The following is a 15293-nucleotide window of genomic DNA, read 5'->3' as shown; positions in this document are numbered from 1 at the left end:
AGGGTGTGGCTCATACTTCCTCAGAAAGGGTAAGAAAAGAAAATTAATTAGGGGTCTCTGAGGAAGCAGGTTGTATGACATGCAATATGGTCAGTCTCTGGTCTCTTTCCAGAAAATCAGGCCTGATTCATACTACCACTTTAATTCCTCCTTAGTCCTACTTCTTCAGTGCGTATATCTCTGTCCCTGTTCCCCAAAGAGTTCTCAGTTCTATCTTCTCCTTTTATGCTATCCTCCCCTAGAGTATAGATGGGCACCATCCTCAGTCAGCCACTCATCTTGTTGTCCTGGTCTATATTGGATTCAGGGTGGAGGGCTGGGGTCTGCAGCTACAGCTGTGGAATTTGTCCAAGACAAAGCCTCACCTGGACACACCTGTCTCAGAGCAAACAAACAAACAAACAAAACACACTTAAGACACCTGTAAAGGAAAGCTTTACAGAATTCTACAAATTGGAAGTAGGCCTTGGAAGTAGACTAATCTGTCTCCTATGCCTTGGAAGTACACTGATCTGTCTTCAAAAGCCCTCTGTCCAGCCTTCCCGGAATGAACACAACCCCCACCCCCAGCTACCCTGACTGGCAGGGTTCTTGACAGTCAATCATAGTTACAAATTGCACCTAACACATGAAAATAATCTCCCCATTAATTGTATTAACTTCACAGATATTCCAGAGCAGTACAACCAACTCGACCTTCAGCTCCTTAAAGGTGGAGACTTTCAGAATTTTAACCATGGCCTGGGCTCAGACATTGGCAAGAGCATTCTGGAGTATCTGTCCTAACAGTGAAGATAAAATATAATTTGGAACTGAGCTTCAGTCGGAAGATTTCCTGGTTATTTTCTATGTGGATAGGAGGTGCCTTCACTTGCTTATTAAGTAAAGACCTAAGTGTCAGGAGAAGGACAGGGTACTGGGAGTACAATGAAAAACTCAAATCACTGTCTTAAATAATAGTTTGTGTGTGTGTGTGTGCATGTGTCTATACGTTTGGGTGAGGGAGGGATACTAGTTGTTTAACTATTTTTCTCCTTTTTTAAAGACAGTTTTTGACCAGGGTTTCCATTTCTCCATCATCTCCCGGTCTCTGTGGTCTCTTTTTAACCTCACAAGTGGATTGTGGCAATCGTGATGACAAGCTGCTTGCTGAAGTATTGAAGGCTAAGACTATGCCAGGAAAAAAGAGAGGGTTTTTTTGTTTGGTTTGTTGGTTTTCTTGCCTGGAACCATGCGAGATCGCAAATCTTGCCAGGAACAGCAGCGTCCACACCACGTGTGTGCCCAAGCCTGCGCTAAGTTGGGTCACAGAACCAGACTTGGCCAATCTCCGGCTGCTGAGTTTAACAAGGCAAACTGGCAAATGTATAGCCACCTGAGCCACAATTAATGCAGGGCCTGAGCGGCGTCATTCGGGAGCCTCAATCCTTTGACCTATCCTGGAACTAATATCTGGTACCCTCTACAGTTTAAGGGGACCTGAGTGGGTGAAGGGACCAGAAAAACCCAGGAAGTAGAGAAAAAACATTGACGAGCCGGGAAGCGGCTGAGCCCCCGTCTCATCACCAATTGGCTAGGGTTATCCAGGTCCCTGCCTGTGATTGGCTGGCCCCACAAAGACACCGCCTCCCTGGCGAAGCCGGCCCTGCAAACGGAGCCTGGAGCCGGGTGTAATATCCTAGAAGCTGCGCGCTACAGGGCCTGCGCTGCCGGGCATTGGGCTTTGGGCCTGGGGCGCTCTCTGGCAGTAGGTGCTGAGCTGCCGGGAAAGGCCGCTTCTGACGCTGGGCCACCGGACGCCGCGGTACCTGGCTTCTTCACTTTGAGTTTCCGCCGCGAAGCGCCAGTCCGGGCCGAGGAGGGAGGTGGGTAGAGAACGCTGCCTTTTCTGAAGTCAGATCCTGCAAGCTCACTGTAACCTCACCCGCCACTGCCCTGGGGACCTGCCCGGCGCCCTGTGGCCAGGCCACGAGCTTAGTATCCTCAGCTGCTCCCTGACCCCGAAGGTTACCGCCCGCCCCCGACCCGCTTCCCACTGGGTCTTCCTGGAAGTCTTGCAGGCCCTGCCCCCTCCTCAAATGTCCTTCTCAGACTGCGCTTTACCCATGGAAGGCACAGTCAAAGCAACCGTACGTTTAATTATTTGAGTTTTCTCAAAGTAATTCATGTATCATAAAAAGTCAAACATTAAAGCAGGTCGTATTTAGAAGAGCAATGATTGCCCATCCCCAGTTGGTTGCAGAGGCTGCCACTTTTAATTTTTCCACGTATAGATGTTTTTATGACCCTAAATCAAAATAATATGCTTTCCACTGGATTTCTGGATTTATCATTTTGGTATTTCTTTGCCGTGTCAATTTTTCATCGGTATTTTAGGTCTTCCATTTGTAGCTTTAAATAATAGGTATCTGATGGTGGCTCTTAATGTCTTCACTGACTTAGCTAAGGATATTAACACATCCTCCACTTTGAATCCACTGTCAGTTGGACCTCAACATTTACATTTAGTTTTCACATACAGTACTCAACAAGTATTTGAGCCACTGTCCTTGGCATTGGGGAAATAGAAATGAACAAAACAGAGAATGACCCTTTCCACATGAAAAAGTTCCACTATGGGAAGTAAGACAATAAACAAATACATGGCAAATGATGTCAAAAGCAGGATCATGTAGAAGTCACTTTCAGCTGGGAGAATAGCAGGAACCCAAGTCAGGTAGATTGAATGGACGAGGGGTTTTCGGGAATGTGTGGAAGATTAGTCCTTTGAGTAGCTGGGCACAGGTGGTGTTTCAAGGGTGAAGGGAGAGAGCTTCCTAACAGGGAGCCAGGATAGACTCTTTAGTAAGTTAGTGATTTACCAAAACGAGGTTTTAGGATACTGGATCCCACAGTTTGGTAGTGATAGTGGGAGGAAGAAAAGCAGGAGTCAGGGAGTCTAGGGAGAAGGCATGCCCTGCCAATGGCATATCACAGAGTCCTGAAAGATTTACAGCTCTGCTTCCTGCTTCCTGCCACTGGACTGCCCTAAACCACAGAGATTTCTCTCTCTCCTTTTGAATTTATATTATACTTTGAAGCTAAAGAGGTTAAGAAATTTGCCCAAGATAAAATGGCAGAGCCCCAAACCAAACATCTGTAAAATTAGAAGAACGATGGCCTCTGCCTAGGGTTGTGAAATAAACCAACTTAATTCATGTAAAATGCTGAGAACAGTGCCTGACACATCATGTAAGTGCTCAAAGAATGCTTGCTTTTATTATTAATGTATGCTTTCAATTTACCTAACAAATTATAAAAGGATTTGGGGTTTAGGAACTATTTTCTATGTCTAGCTGGTTTATTCAACAAATATTTACTCAGAAATATCTGCATTGCAGGTGCTGTTTAGGTGCTGAGGATACTACAGGAACTAGGAGCAACATGGCCCTTCCTTGTGTAGACTCTAGCTGGTAACACAAACTAGCAGAGTGAATGAATAAATATTGCCAACTAAGCCAAGAGCCTGCCATTGACCATTTAAGTTTCACACCTATATGTGGCCCTGGCAAAAATCCCAGATTTCTTGCTGGAGTAGTGACTTCATCAATATGGGTGTGATGATCATCAAGTGATCTTTGTTTTAATCTTCCAAGGGATGTTATTTCATTTCTGCTTCTAACATACCCCTGAAAGTTCAATATCTTGGCCTCTTGGTGAATAATAAGTATGTTAGCACTGGAGAAATAGACAGGGGTTTAAAAGGCACAGGGAAAGAACTGCTATTTCTTTACAATTTTTACATTTTAGTGTGCAACACAAGAAAACAAATTGAGCATGTAGGCTATGGGCTTCTGGCATACTACCTTTTGACACTATGAATTATATAAAAGTAAATATAAACATACCAGAGAGTGAGGCTGGAGATATTTATGGCCTTCAGATACTGAAATACCACATTTTATGTGACCTTACCCAAGTTTAAGAGAAACAATGCTGATTTTTAGAGCATGATTGGAGTGGTAATGGTCTAGTAGAGTGAACCCAGAGGAGAATCAGGGTTAACCAAGTGAATGAAAACAGGACTCCCAACATTCACTCACTTAGACATCCTATGATCCCCTTCATGCTATGAGTAATGTGGCCCGTTGGACCATGCATCCTTCAGTTGGAAAGGTCAATGCTTATTAAAGAAGGTCAAAAGGAAAGTGGTTTTTTTCCAGAAATTAGTTACTCCTTTTATTGATCTCTGTTCCTCTGTTATCTTTTTCTCTTATTTGTCTTTCTTTTCATCTAGTCTTTACTACCGCTGCCTGGTTTCATTCATGCTCTGAGGAGGGTGTGAGAAGGAACCATGGATCCCACAGCCTTGGTGGAAGCCATTGTGGAAGAAGTGGCCTGTCCCATCTGTATGACCTTCCTGAGGGAGCCCATGAGCATTGACTGTGGCCACAGCTTCTGCCACAGCTGTCTCTCCGGACTCTGGGAGGTCCCAGGAGAAACCCAGAACTGGGGTTACACCTGTCCTCTCTGTCGAGCTCCTGTCCAGCCAAGGAACCTGCGGCCTAATTGGCAACTGGCCAATGTTGTAGAAAAAGTCCGTCTCCTAAGGCTCCATCCAGGAATGGGGCTGAAGGGTGACCTGTGTGAGTGTCATGGAGAAGAGCTGAAGATGTTCTGCAAAGAGGATGTCCTGATAATGTGTGAGGCCTGTAGCCGGTCTCCAGAACATGAGGCCCACAGTGTTGTGCCAATGGAGGATGTCGCTTGGGAGTACAAGGTGAGAGATGGAAGCTGGCCACTCTAGTCTTCCCCCGGCCCCCAACTTGGCTATTTCTAGATCAAGGGCTTGACCACCAGCACCAAAGACTGAGAGTTGACTCCTTTGGTTCCTGACACCCACAGAGCCCTAGAATCGGATACAGGGAGCTATACCTTTCCTTGTATTCATGACCTTTCTTGATTTCTTGCCCTCCCACTTCTTCTACACCTTATCCCAGATCCTAACATGGCTCAATGCCTAATCCAAGGGTGATTTCACTACTGAGAATATGAAAAAAAAAAACTTAAATGGTTTTAACTGAGATTCTGGATACCTTGGATGAGTTTGAGGGTGAGGCTCTGATACAGATGGTCAAGGCTGTACCTGACCTGCAAAATTCTCCTAGCAATGCTGCAAATAGACATTTGGCACTGAGTTGGTCACTTGACTCATTCATTTTATAGACAAAACTGAGGCTTACAAAGTTGAAAACATGGTAATTTATTTTAGAGGTGGAAAGAACCATGGGTGAGTCACAGGATTGAGAGAGGTCATCTAATATAATCTTCTCAGGTCCCTTCTGTGTTGAAGTTCAGTTAGTGAAAGGGAGATTAGAGGCTGTGACTCAAGTCTTCTTGCTCTTTGTTCAATGTTCCTTCTCATCTCCCAAGTTTGTTTGTTTGACAAGTCATCTCTGACATACCTGGGACTCCTTTTTTGTAGGGAACCTCATCAAATCTCAGCTTCTGGGCCTCTCTTTACTGTTTCCTTAGATAAATATGCATGTGATACTTACAATCCCCTGAGGGATTATCTCAGTGATTCTGTTATCCAGTGATCCAGCACTAGTCTTTTTTTTTTTTTTTTTTTTTTGGAGTTGAAATTGGAAAGTGAGAGTACAAATCCTCTGAATTAGCTTTTCCTATATGGAAAGGATTCTATAATATGAAAAGTATTTACTAACTCTGCTTTTGAGAATATTAGAAAAGGGAGATAGTATAACATAGGGGTAAAGGGCTGGATTAAATCCCAGCTCAACCATTTATAAGCTGAATGACTTTGGGCAGGTCACTTTCTAAGCCTCAGTTTTCTTGTCTATAAAATAAGGTTAATACCAGCCTTGGGATTGTACGTATTACATGCATATTTAGAGCTTAAAATATATCTGGCACTTGATAAATTTTAACAAAATAGTTGTATTTTATGCACACTTTATGCTTTTCAGTAGAAATCCCTTGCATTACTATTCTAGGAAAGTGCTTCATGGCCCTAATATGCATATGAACCACCTGGGACATCTGGCTAAAGTTGAGATTCTCATTCAGTAGGTCTAGAGTGAGGCCAAGATTCTGCATTTCTAACATGTTCCTACATGATGTGGATGCCACTGATCCACTTGAACCATATTTAGAGTAACAAGGTTCTAGCAGACAATAAGATAAAAATAAGTAAGATAAGGATAAAAATCAGCATGGAAAGGAAAGTCCAAGGTACTTTTCTGGAGAGGTTGGAAATCAACCCTTTTTTCCACTTTACAGACATGTAGGGACTATAGGAGTTGAAATGAGTCTCAGCCCAGAGAGTACCTTGGATGTCACCTGGGCAAATTCCGTTCCCCCACAGCCTTCACTATGGCTGGTTGACTGGAGGACTCTGGTTCTCTCCCATAGCCTGCCAATGCTAGGAAGCCTAGGCTGCTGCAGGCGGCCTCATGAGGTTTTTGTCTCTTGCAGTGGGAACTTCATGAGGCTCTTGAACATCTGAAGAAAGAGCAAGAAAAAGCCTGGAAGCTGGAAATTGGCGAGAGGAAACAAACTGCCACCTGGAAGGCAGGTTGCTCGCGGGGAAAGGAGTTCGTGTTAGTCGTCCTGGAGCTGGCCTAGGGGTAGCATTCACATCTCTGTGAGGCAGAATGTGATGCTTAAAATCAGAAAGCCTGGGGTTCTAATCCCTGCCTTCTCTGTACCAGGCCATAGGTAGGCCACATCACCTCTTAATTCCAGTTTCTTGATGGTGATATGGGGATAACCTCTGGTCTTGTACGTGTGTCAGCTCACAGTGGCATGGCTTACATCATGCTTAGTAAGTAAAGCAGAGTTTCTCTTTGACTTTCCCAAGATAGAGCATATTTGGTAAGAGTTTGGTTATTAAAATATTGGAAAATCACCTCTGAAATAAATTTGAGGCCAATAAGTATCAAAGTACTAGAACTTTTGATCAACAGAAAGTAACACCGAATGAATCTGAAACAGCACATTGAACAGCTATAATATCAACATGAAAATGAACCACCTGTTTAGTTAAGTTACACTGCCTTAAAGACTTAAATGTAACACATCTTGTCATTATTCTCAAAATGGAAAACAGTCTAGAGAATGTAGTACTAAGATAATACCCTCTACCATACTGGAATCAATGAGCTTGGCAATAGAGACCTAGATGCATGTGGTGGAGCTGGGAGAACAGGAAGCTAGGACAAATAGTATGCTTTATCTTTGCCCCTGCATAGCCTGTCATGTGGTTGGTACCACTGCAGAGTATGTGTGTAAGCATATGTCAGTATCCTCGATACTGGGTGACTGAAAGTGTCAGCACTGATTTCAATCTTGACTCCACAGATACAGGTGGAAACCCGAAAACAGAGTATTGTGTGGGAGTTTGAGAAGTATCAGCGATTACTAGAGAAAAAGCAGCCATCACGTCGGCAGCTGGAGGCAGAGGTAGCAGCAGCTCTGGCCAGCCTACAGCGGGAGGAGGAGGAGACCATGCAGAAACTGGAGCTGAACCGTAGTGAGCTTATCCAGCAGAGCCGGGTCCTGTGGAGGATGATTGCAGAGTTGAAAGAGAGATCGCAGAGGCCTGTCCGCTGGATGTTGCAGGTGAGGAGTAGGTTTTCCTGGGGACCCTGAGTGATGGCTGAAGATAGACTGAAACTCCAGGAGACAGCATCAGTTAGTCTTCAGTAGGGACTGCCAGCACTCAGCACTCTTCTAGCTGTTCGCAGATCCTGTGTTTTCCCACTTAATACATGCTATTTTCCTATCCCTGGCTGGTGGATGACCTGGTCTGTTGTAGCGTCACAGGTGGGGCAGTGCTCAGGCAGCTCTGGTGTCATTCCAGCCCCTCTCGTCTAGCCCAAGAGTCTTGAGATGGAGCCTGAAGTTGGCCAGTCCAGCCAAAGCTCGGCCTGCTCTTCCATCCTTCCCATAGGCTTCTCTTCCACCTCTGCATGGCATCTCTCCATTCTTGGTATCTGTCTCCCTTCCCTTAGAGAAACTCCCTGCCAGAGTTCAATGACTGTTCCCTCTGAGGAACAGCACATACTCAGTTGCTGCATTTTTTTTTCTCTCCTTCCAGGATATTCAGGAAGTATTAAACAGGTATGTTCTCACCTTTGGAGCCTCTAAGCAGCCCTGTAAAGGATAGTGGGGCCTGGCTAGAGCCAGAAGTAGGGATAGAGCACAGACTCAGTACACACAGAAAAGCAGGTGCTAGTCCGAAGTCTCATACCTCTTACATTGTACTGGCTAAGGAATCTTTGTTGATCTTTCCTTTTTCTTCTTTGTACTTGATCAAATGTATATCAAGTGAAGCGATAAAATATGTGGTTTCAAGTAGATTGCTCAAAGAGGAAAAAAGACTGCCCGTGACTCCTGCATGTCCAACAGAAAATGTATACACTTCTTCCTCTCCCAGAATCAAATACACATGCAGCCCTTCCCACAGCATGGACATGTGAGTGTTCTCACCTCTGCACACAAACAGTTTGAGGCTCGGCCAAATAGCCATCATGTCTCTGCTTTGCTGGGGTGGGGCACTTCACTACCTCCCTGGCCAAGCCCCTCTTCCCTGTACTAAGATAAGGCCCATAAGGCCCATGTGGCAAAGCCAGGACTCCTGGCCCTGAGATTCACCCTACTCTATCAGGAGCAAGTCTTGGAGCCTGCAGCAGCCAGAACCAATCTCCCTGGAATTGAAGACAGATTGCCGTGTGCTAGGGCTAAGAGAGATCCTAAAGACCTATGCAGGTAATGGATGCTGGGGGAGACTATACTGGGCAGTGGGAGGGACCCCACCCAGAGAAATGAAGTGGTTCATTGCCCTTTGGGTACTCTATCCAGCCTCACTTTCACTCATCATTGATAAATCTGTGGCTGCATTTATTGGAGAGACCTCACCCCTGCCCCCTAGCTTTATATCACTATTACCAACCAGGACCTCTTTTTTCTAGCTGACGTGCACCTGGATCCAGATACTGCTTACTCTCGTCTCATTGTGTCAGAAGACAGAAAATGTGTGCACTATGGAGACACCAACCAGAAACTTCCTGACAATCCTGAGAGATTTTACCGCTATAATATTGTCCTGGGCAGCCAGCGCATCTCCTCAGGCCGGCACTACTGGGAGGTGGAGGTGGGAGACAGGTCTGAGTGGGGCCTGGGAGTATGTAAGGAGAATGTAGACCGGAAGGAGGTGGTCTATTTATCCCCCCACTATGGATTCTGGGTGATAAGGCTGAGGAAGGGAAATGAGTACCGAGCAGGCACCGATGAGTACCCGCTCCTGTCCTTGCCAGTCCCTCCTCGCCGGGTGGGAATCTTTGTGGATTACGAGGCCCATGACATTTCCTTCTACAATGTGACTGACAATGGCTCCCACATCTTCACTTTTCCCCGCTTTCCCTTCCCTGGGCGCCTCCTGCCCTATTTTAGTCCTTGCTACAGCATTGGAACCAACAACACTGCTCCTCTGGCCATCTGTTCCCTGAACGGGGAGGACTAAGAGAGCTACCATCCTAAGGAGAGGGCTTGGAATTGGGGCTAGCCCCCACGGGGCTTGGAGGACCCAGCCACTGACAGATATCCCCTCAAACTGAGCTGAGCCCAGAATCCAAGGATTCCTCTGTCTGATCCTTTGGTTTCTTGCTATCAGGCTAAAGTCTGTCATGAAACCACTTATTTAAAAAAGCACAGGCCCAGTCAAATGAACATTGCACCCCATAAGGGAAGCATCAGGGCTGATGGTGAGGATCAGAGCACTTCTAAGGTGACTTGCTGGGGTAAGGATCAGGGCTTTGTCCATTTGGTAGCCCACACCCCTCTTCCCTGATTCCTGTCCCTTGTCACAGTTAAGTCATTGAAGATGATGAAGTCGATACAATCGTCAGGACATCATTAGGTAGGGTTTCCCAGTAGGCCAACAAAAAAAAAAAAATGCTGCCCATACCCAGAGCTGGTTGTTGTGCTGAGGCCGTCAGAGGATACTTCCCCTGAGGTTTACTACAACTAAGCAACCTTTATGTGACCCTCACTCTCTGACCTCCTGGTGAGAGAAATTCAGTGCAGCAGGGGACACAGACCTGCCCAGGCCACCCCACCTCCATTCCTTCTTGAGCCCAAGCTGGGCAAATCACTGTCCCTCGGACTCCCAGGAGACCAGTGTCCTAGTCCTGCTTTTTTTCTCTGAGTGGCAGGATCAGAAAACCTGTGAGCCTTAGTTTGTATTTTCACTTTATGAATGAGGAAACTGAAATGGCCTTAATGAAGCAAGTTATGTTTTACAAAGCTGTTGAAGATAAGATTATAAAAACTGTAAAGCATTTTTCACACTCAAACAAGGTTGACAAACTCACTTCTCAGATCACATGTCTCTACATCAGTTATTACATTTGAGTCTGAAACATCTCACATGTTCAGAAGGTTTTATGTGTCCTCATTGGGAAAATGAGTGTAATTCAGCATGAAACCTCATACTATAGTCCTGCCTCGTAGAGTTGTTGTGTAGATCCCAGATGCATCCCATGCATTTGTTCCTTTCTGAGACATAGAGGAAGGCAAGCTGTGGATTTTGCACGTGGTGACCTTCCCACTGTGCCATGATACAGCCTGCATCTTACAGCAGCACCTTTGTCTCAGGGCCTCTCTTGACAGTCTAGAGAGCCTTTTGGGCAGAAAGGTGCTTCAAATGGCTGTGATAAGGACTATTAAAAATTGTGTTTCTACTTTAATTGTATTGGCTGTTCATGTATGTAGAAATTAAAACAGGCCAAACTGGAGAAATAAACTCATTCTGCTCACCATGCTTCCAGGTTGCTTCTTGAGAATTAGCAGTAGAAGGGGAGGTTTCCAGCAGCTGCTTGGAGGGGAATGAGCTGGTGAGTCACAGACCCTGGTGCTGGCAAAGGGTTGAGCCTTCCTTTGTTAGGGGAGTATCTTTGTAAGGGGATTTCCTGGCAAAGGGATAATTGAGAAGTAGGTCCTTAGGAAGGACTTCAGTTATGTCTGTGGACACATGGCACAAAGGGTTAAGGGAAAATCAATGTTGTTCTTTCGCTATTAGGACAAATCTTGGAAGTTTCCTTGAAACAGAGGATTGTTAGGTGATAAATTCATTCAAACCTAGAATGAAGGAAGGAATGAAATGGTCTCATTCGTAATGTACTCTTTTTGGTTAGTTTTATTTATTTATATATTTTTTTACATTTATAAGCCTGTTTGGGCACTCTGCTTATTTGTTAGAAGAGTTGTAAGATTAAACAATGCCACATTATTACAGATTGTCTGATTTTTAAGACCAGACAAGAAAATTGAAGCTCTTAAGTGCCTGAAAACGCTTTCTACAGAGTAGTTGTTTACACTTCCCTCCTAAGAATCATGTGAAAACAAGGACCTTATTTGTCTGTTCACCATTGTAGCCCTAGCCTACTACTGTGTGTGTGTGCATGCGTATGTGTATGGGTGTGGGTGTGTGTATTAAATATTTAAGTGAGGGAACTTTCATGTGACTAGAATCAAAAATAACCTGCTTTTATCTCAAAGGAGCAGCAAAAACTAGAGGATACCTAATTATATTCCTGTTCAAATATGAATTTAATGGAAAATTTATTTTACTGTACCTTTCATAAGTGGTCTAGTAAGACAGGAGGCAGGTGGCCGTGTGGAGGTGGAGAGACTGCGCTGCTCCCTGAAATGCCTAGGGCGGCATCCCCAGTTTGGTCCAAGCATTCACTGCAAGGCAGGGAGAAGCTTTGCCTACCTTTGTTTTGTAGAGAAACTGAGGGATGCAATACCTGAGCCTTACGGGAGAAGGCTGCAAAGAGGGTAAAATGCCTGGGTACTGCAACAAAAAAAAGAGAGACATGGGGGCAGATCCTTCAGTTCAAAACTACCTACAGAAATGCAGTCTTCATTTTTTCAATCAAGATTGGTTGTAATCTCTTAAAATCTAAACATGAAGGGGCTACTGTGCATCCCAGGCACTAATTAAGAGAGTACACATTGCTTCATGTGATGGGCCAGGACCATGTCTGAATGTAAGGTGAGAAGCACAGGATTTCCCATTCAGGATAGCCATGGAAAGGAATCGGCACACTTTGGGAAGTATGTGCTTCAGTAAATATTTGAGTTCTAGCAGTGGGTTCCACCTAGCTTTAGGGAAAACCAATGAGAATGAAACACAAAGCTGGTAGGGCAAGCTTCCTGATGGAAATGCTGTGGAGAAATTACTGTTTGGGGTGCAGGCTGGACTATACCTTTGCTGCTTTACATCAGATTATTTAATACATCCAATATGCTTTCATTTAATGGACATAGCCAATTTTTCAGGTTTCTTATGGAGAAAGAATAATGTGACATTTCAAAATGAAAATCTTATCAAATGTGTTTAACAACCTTATAATCTCGTTTTTATGTTAGGGGGTTGTAGGGGAAAAAAATTCACTTTACTGCTCTTTGGGACCTCAGTGCCTCATTAACAGATTTTTAAAAGGCTGGTTTCTATGCTGCTGGTGTTCAGAAATTGAATAGGTTGTTGGCAGGTAAACAAGTCTAATATTAGCAAAAAGTATGGATGTTAAGTTACTAAGTAGCTTCTGTATTAGAAAGAGTTGTCATGTAAGTACTGGTCTGTATAAGACTACTCCCTTAAAATTATGGAATTAGAAATGTATTGGGTATATTTTTAAGTTCTTACAATGTGTCAGAGATTGTGTTACCTGCTTTCCATGTTTCATTTATTTAATCTTTAATACTCTATGAGTTAATGTTGTTTTCTCTATCAGTAGATAGAAGTGTTAAGAGTCAGATATAATAACTTGCCCAGTTTCTTTGCACTTTGAATTTTAACACTACTAGGAAATTATCTTTTTATTAAGATTTTCAAATGTACCAGAGTCAAATACATGTTTCTCTTATATGTGAGATCTTTTTCTTCTAAGATATACTGATTACTCAGTTCAAGACTTTCTGAAGGGGAAAAAGAAAACCAAAAATCATGTAAGCATCCAGTGACCTGGAGAATAGTGGTTACATTTCAACTTCTTTATCTGTATTGCTCTCTATTAACCTCTTCATCCCAGAGCATACCCCCTGAGAGGTGCCCACAAGAAGAAAGACCTGTGTATATTTGATCCCCATCTTCTATGCCTTAAGGTTGAGTTACATACACCAGGACTAGGAAGCAACAAGAAAGATTTCCAAAAGCAAACCTAGTTAGCTTCTGTTCCTTAAAAACAAAAAGCTGGTATTTGGTATACTAACTCCAACTAGCTTAACAATAGGGGATACATTTAAAAGTTTAGTGGTATTTTACAGAACATAACAATATACCTGGGTGTTCAAAGTGATTTGGAATCAGAGAACCGAAGCCTTACTCTCTTCATCCATTCTTGGCAATTGGCTTTTGTTGCATGGGCCAATTTTCTCCTTCCAGTTTATGTGTTGCAGAATTACCATCATCTCTGATCACAAGTCCATATCTCCCCAGATGCATGATAAACCATATGGCTTGGGAAGGACTCTGGTCTAGGTGTGAGCATAGGACCCAAATGGAGTGAGATCACTATTGGCCCAGAGGGCAGGGTCATGTATTAATAGCTTCATCCATATAATCACATGGAGGGAAGAACAGTTCTGAGAATATCAGTCAATTTTAGGGGGAGATACCAAATAGTTGGTTTCTTCAGCAGAGGGGATGGTGGGATATTAGGTAGGAAATATGGGTCAGAAGTTATAGAAGGAAAAATTCCAAAGTTCTATTTTCTACCAAACTTACTCTGATTCAGACACTATTGTATTACCGCATTTAAAATGTCAGAAAATTAGAAACATTTCATTCATATTCTTGGTAGAAATTTAAAAGTTGCACAAAGATACCCTTAACAGCTTCATCTTAAAATTCCTTATAGTACCAGGTAAACCAGTCCAGCTCCACAGATCTCTAAGTCATCTTTGAATTTGGCTGGAATGCTCCAGATCTGAACACATACTGTATTCGTGAACCCTGGTTGGAGTGGTCAAAGAGGAAGTGCATCAGATAACTCCATATTCCCTCCAGCAATTGTTTGGTCCTCATGCCATAGATGATGGGATTTAAGGTGGATGGGATGATCAGGTACAGGTCAGATAGAAGCACTCAGGTGTGCAAGGGCACTACATCCTGCCCCCAGCCAGGCCACATAGATGTTTGCCATTCCAGATAGATAGTACAAAGCCATAACCCCCACGTGGGAGCCACATGTGCTTAATGCTTTCAACTGAGCATTCTTTGAGGAGAGCCCAAATACTGCCCTGAGAATCAAGACATAGGAAGCAGCAATGAAGGCCACATCAGAGCCCACCATAATAGAGGAACCAATTAGACTGTAGAGACTGCTGGGCATGGGGTTTGTACACACTAACCTGGCCAAAGCTATATGCTCACAGTAGAAGTGAAGAACCACATTGGAGCCACAGAAAGGTAGATGACTCACCATCCAACTCAGTGGAGTAATGGCTATGACAGCTCTAATGGTGATGGTCACACTCATTCCCAGCATCACTTGAGGTATGAAAATTCTCTTTTAGTGCAGGGGCTTGCAGATGGCTACATAGTGGTCAAAAGCCATGGCCAGCAGCAGGCCTGTCTCCACAGCTGTGGCTAAGTGAACAAAAAACAAGCATTAAAGCTGATGGAGCTGTCTCCTGAGCAGAAGATGTTCACCATCTTGGGTACCACTGAGGAGGCCATAACCATGTCCACAGCAGCCAGAACACACAGAAAGCAATACATGGGCTCATGTAGAGCAGAATTCATCCAGATTGCAGTCACAATGAGGGTGTTTCCTACAGGGCTATGATGTACATGGTGCTTAATGAGATAGCCAGCCAAAGATGTGAAGATTGCAGTCCTGGGATACCCACAAGGATGAATGAGGCAGGGGTTTCCATTGTGTGGTTGTCGGCTGGACCCAGCATCACAGGTGAGACTTCTTCCCTCTTAATAAAATAATAATGTACAAGAAGAATGCAGTCCTGTAAGATTTGTTGATACATGTGGTCCTGGGAAAACCTAGGGATATTCTGAGCTTGGTGGTAATCTCAAGATAAAAAATGTGGCATCTGACAAAATTATCCTGTGCCACTTTCTTCATCCTTAATATCCTTGCCTTACAGATTTTTATTCATTATTCATGGATCAGCTCATGGCTTACCTCCTTCGGAAAGCCTTTTCTGCTTTCTTTCTTTCCCGTTCCATACCCTTTCTTCTGACCTTTCACGCAATCCATCATGACCTC

General features: G+C 44.0%; 1 protein-coding gene and 1 pseudogene across 2 annotated transcripts; one reads left to right on the top strand and one right to left on the bottom strand.

Moving 5' to 3' along the window:
* Positions 1–1462: 1462 nt before the first annotated feature.
* Positions 1463–11866, top strand: TRIM68 (tripartite motif containing 68). Of its 2 annotated transcripts, XM_032240513.1 has the most exons (7): positions 1464–1865; positions 4277–4759; positions 6475–6570; positions 7360–7620; positions 8099–8121; positions 8669–8769; positions 8973–11866. In XM_032240513.1, exons 2-7 carry the CDS (start codon positions 4334–4336, stop codon positions 9521–9523), a joined length of 1458 nt encoding a protein of 485 aa, XP_032096404.1. In that variant the 5' UTR covers positions 1464–1865; positions 4277–4333; the 3' UTR covers positions 9524–11866. The 2 variants fall into 2 exon arrangements, with proteins under 2 accessions (XP_032096405.1, XP_032096404.1); XM_032240514.1 differs by lacking the exon at positions 4277–4759 and having other exon boundaries at positions 1463–1865.
* A 2091-nt stretch (positions 11867–13957) lies between these two features.
* LOC116524967 lies at positions 13958–15051 on the bottom strand (annotated as a pseudogene).
* Positions 15052–15293: the final 242 nt, after the last annotated feature.

This window comes from Sapajus apella, unplaced genomic scaffold (genome assembly GCF_009761245.1).
Source record: "Sapajus apella isolate SASKATOON/1434 unplaced genomic scaffold, GSC_monkey_1.0 scaffold47, whole genome shotgun sequence".
NCBI classification, from domain to species: Eukaryota; Metazoa; Chordata; class Mammalia; order Primates; family Cebidae; genus Sapajus; species Sapajus apella.
The sequence above is the reverse complement of the archived record's forward strand: the minus strand, read 5'-3'. Positions and strand labels throughout refer to the sequence as shown.

Coding starts and splice junctions, on each gene's coding strand:
- TRIM68 (XM_032240513.1), top strand. CDS start 4,334: ATGGATCCCACAGCCTTGGTGGAAGCCATTGTGGAAGAAGTGGCCTGT. Junction 4,760..6,474: donor ATGTCGCTTGGGAGTACAAG/GTGAGAGATGGA, acceptor TGTCTCTTGCAG/TGGGAACTTCATGAGGCTCT. Junction 7,621..8,098: donor CTGTCCGCTGGATGTTGCAG/GTGAGGAGTAGG, acceptor CTCTCCTTCCAG/GATATTCAGGAAGTATTAAA.